This window comes from Perkinsus marinus (genome assembly GCF_000006405.1).
Source record: "Perkinsus marinus ATCC 50983 genomic scaffold scf_1104296955144, whole genome shotgun sequence".
NCBI lineage: Eukaryota > Perkinsozoa > Perkinsida > Perkinsidae > Perkinsus > Perkinsus marinus.
In genome coordinates this window covers 1-1,480 of record NW_003207892.1, presented here as the reverse complement: position 1 = coordinate 1,480, position 1,480 = coordinate 1, and the positions used below count along the sequence as shown (strand labels likewise).

At 52.6% G+C, this 1,480-nt stretch overlaps 1 protein-coding gene across 1 annotated transcript; it reads right to left on the bottom strand.

Annotated features, from left to right (window-relative positions):
* Positions 1–577: 577 nt before the first annotated feature.
* Positions 578–736, bottom strand: Pmar_PMAR007731 (hypothetical protein; the record flags this gene model as incomplete). The annotated part of the gene is made up of 1 exon (XM_002775941.1): positions 578–736. The coding sequence occupies one exon, from the start codon at positions 734–736 to the stop codon at positions 578–580; it is 159 nt and encodes a 52-aa protein (XP_002775987.1).
* Between the last annotated feature and the right edge of the window lie 744 nt (positions 737–1,480).

Sequence of the window (1,480 nt, the reverse complement as noted above, 5' to 3'; positions counted from 1 at the left end):
ATTAGCCAATAGATCGTAAACATCCCGGAACCTAGGAAGACAGCGGGTTGTTTTCAGTTCACGGACAGTACCGTCTTCGCCTTTGCTTTCGAGTAGAGCTCCAGTACGTACGGTAATATTGATACCACTCCTCCTGAAGTCGTCCAATTGTCGGATGGCTTTAAATTCCTTCCCGTTTTTCCACATCACATGAACTTTCGACAACGCCTTGCAGTCTGGACTCGTCGGATTAATCTCTGATAACCGGCCTAGCCGAAGCTCCTTCGCTATGAGCTCTTCGAACAGCCTATACATATCTGGAGGAATGCTGCCCTGCGGCCAGTCGCGTAGCCTCAGCTCCTCGAGTTTTTCGCCAGGCCCTCGCACGAAGGACGGCTCATCCTTCTTCGGTTTGCCAAAGTTGTCAGTATCGATTGCTGGCCATCCCGCATTTACTCAAACCGGGATCAAGATGCCAATTGGTGCTCCCTCAGCTACCATCCGGCAGATATTCGCGTCTTAACCGGGCGACTCCATCGTTGCTCCTTTACCAGGGGCCGTACTGAGGCAGAGTTCTTCTAGCAGTCTAGCGCGTAGTCTACGCGGCGTAGAGAGGACGGGGGGGGGCGGCCAGGTCTCCCAGCTCCGATTTATTGATGTCCTTCGCGACCGAGATGACAGTGGTCAAGTCCTCAAGGAGATCATTGGCCACACTATTGAGGGAAGCTCCATCATTGGCGTTCCACTCCACACTCATCGCGGATTGCTCTTCCCGAGAGCTGGCGAAGAAACGATCTAAGAAGTCCTTTCGGGCCGCACAGAACCTCTCTGTGTGCTTAATTAGAATCCCAGAAGTACTCTCTATTATTGGCAGCTCAGATTCTCGAAACTCGAACTTGTCCCACTGCCCTGAGTACCCGGAGCCATCTCGAGGCTTTCTCTCCACCGCTGCGGCTGATAATTCCTGGGTCGACGCCTTCCAAGGGTGATCTTCAGGCTTGCTGCCCCACTTTCTGCCCCTATCTCGCTGTTTCTTCGCTTGGGTAGACCTCACGTGTGGCATTTCCCAAAGAAGAGTCTCTTTGTTGAGTGGGAACCAAACTGAACGACAGTCGTTCCGAGAACGACGTTTCCCCCGCTCCATTTATGGTGTTATGACCACTAGGAACGGCACTGACGCAACGCAACAGCCACCAGTTTTGACTACGTGATAATCAAACTTCGGAAAATGCCGGAAACTCAGCTTCAACAGTGTTGGATTGGCACCAAACCAATGCCGCAGCTATTGGTCCCTAGGGTTCTTCCTTGATGGTTCATCCTTCACCTGCCCAGTCCTATGGCGTTTATCAGACCCGAAGCTACTGTCCTTCACCCCACCTTGACCGTTCTGCCAATAAGGCTTAGATTGGGGGTCGCCGAAATGTTTGCGATAACGGCAATCCCAACCGAAGGGACAGGATTGGCGAGTGAAACGGCAAGTGTCAGCACCGAAGTGCATAGC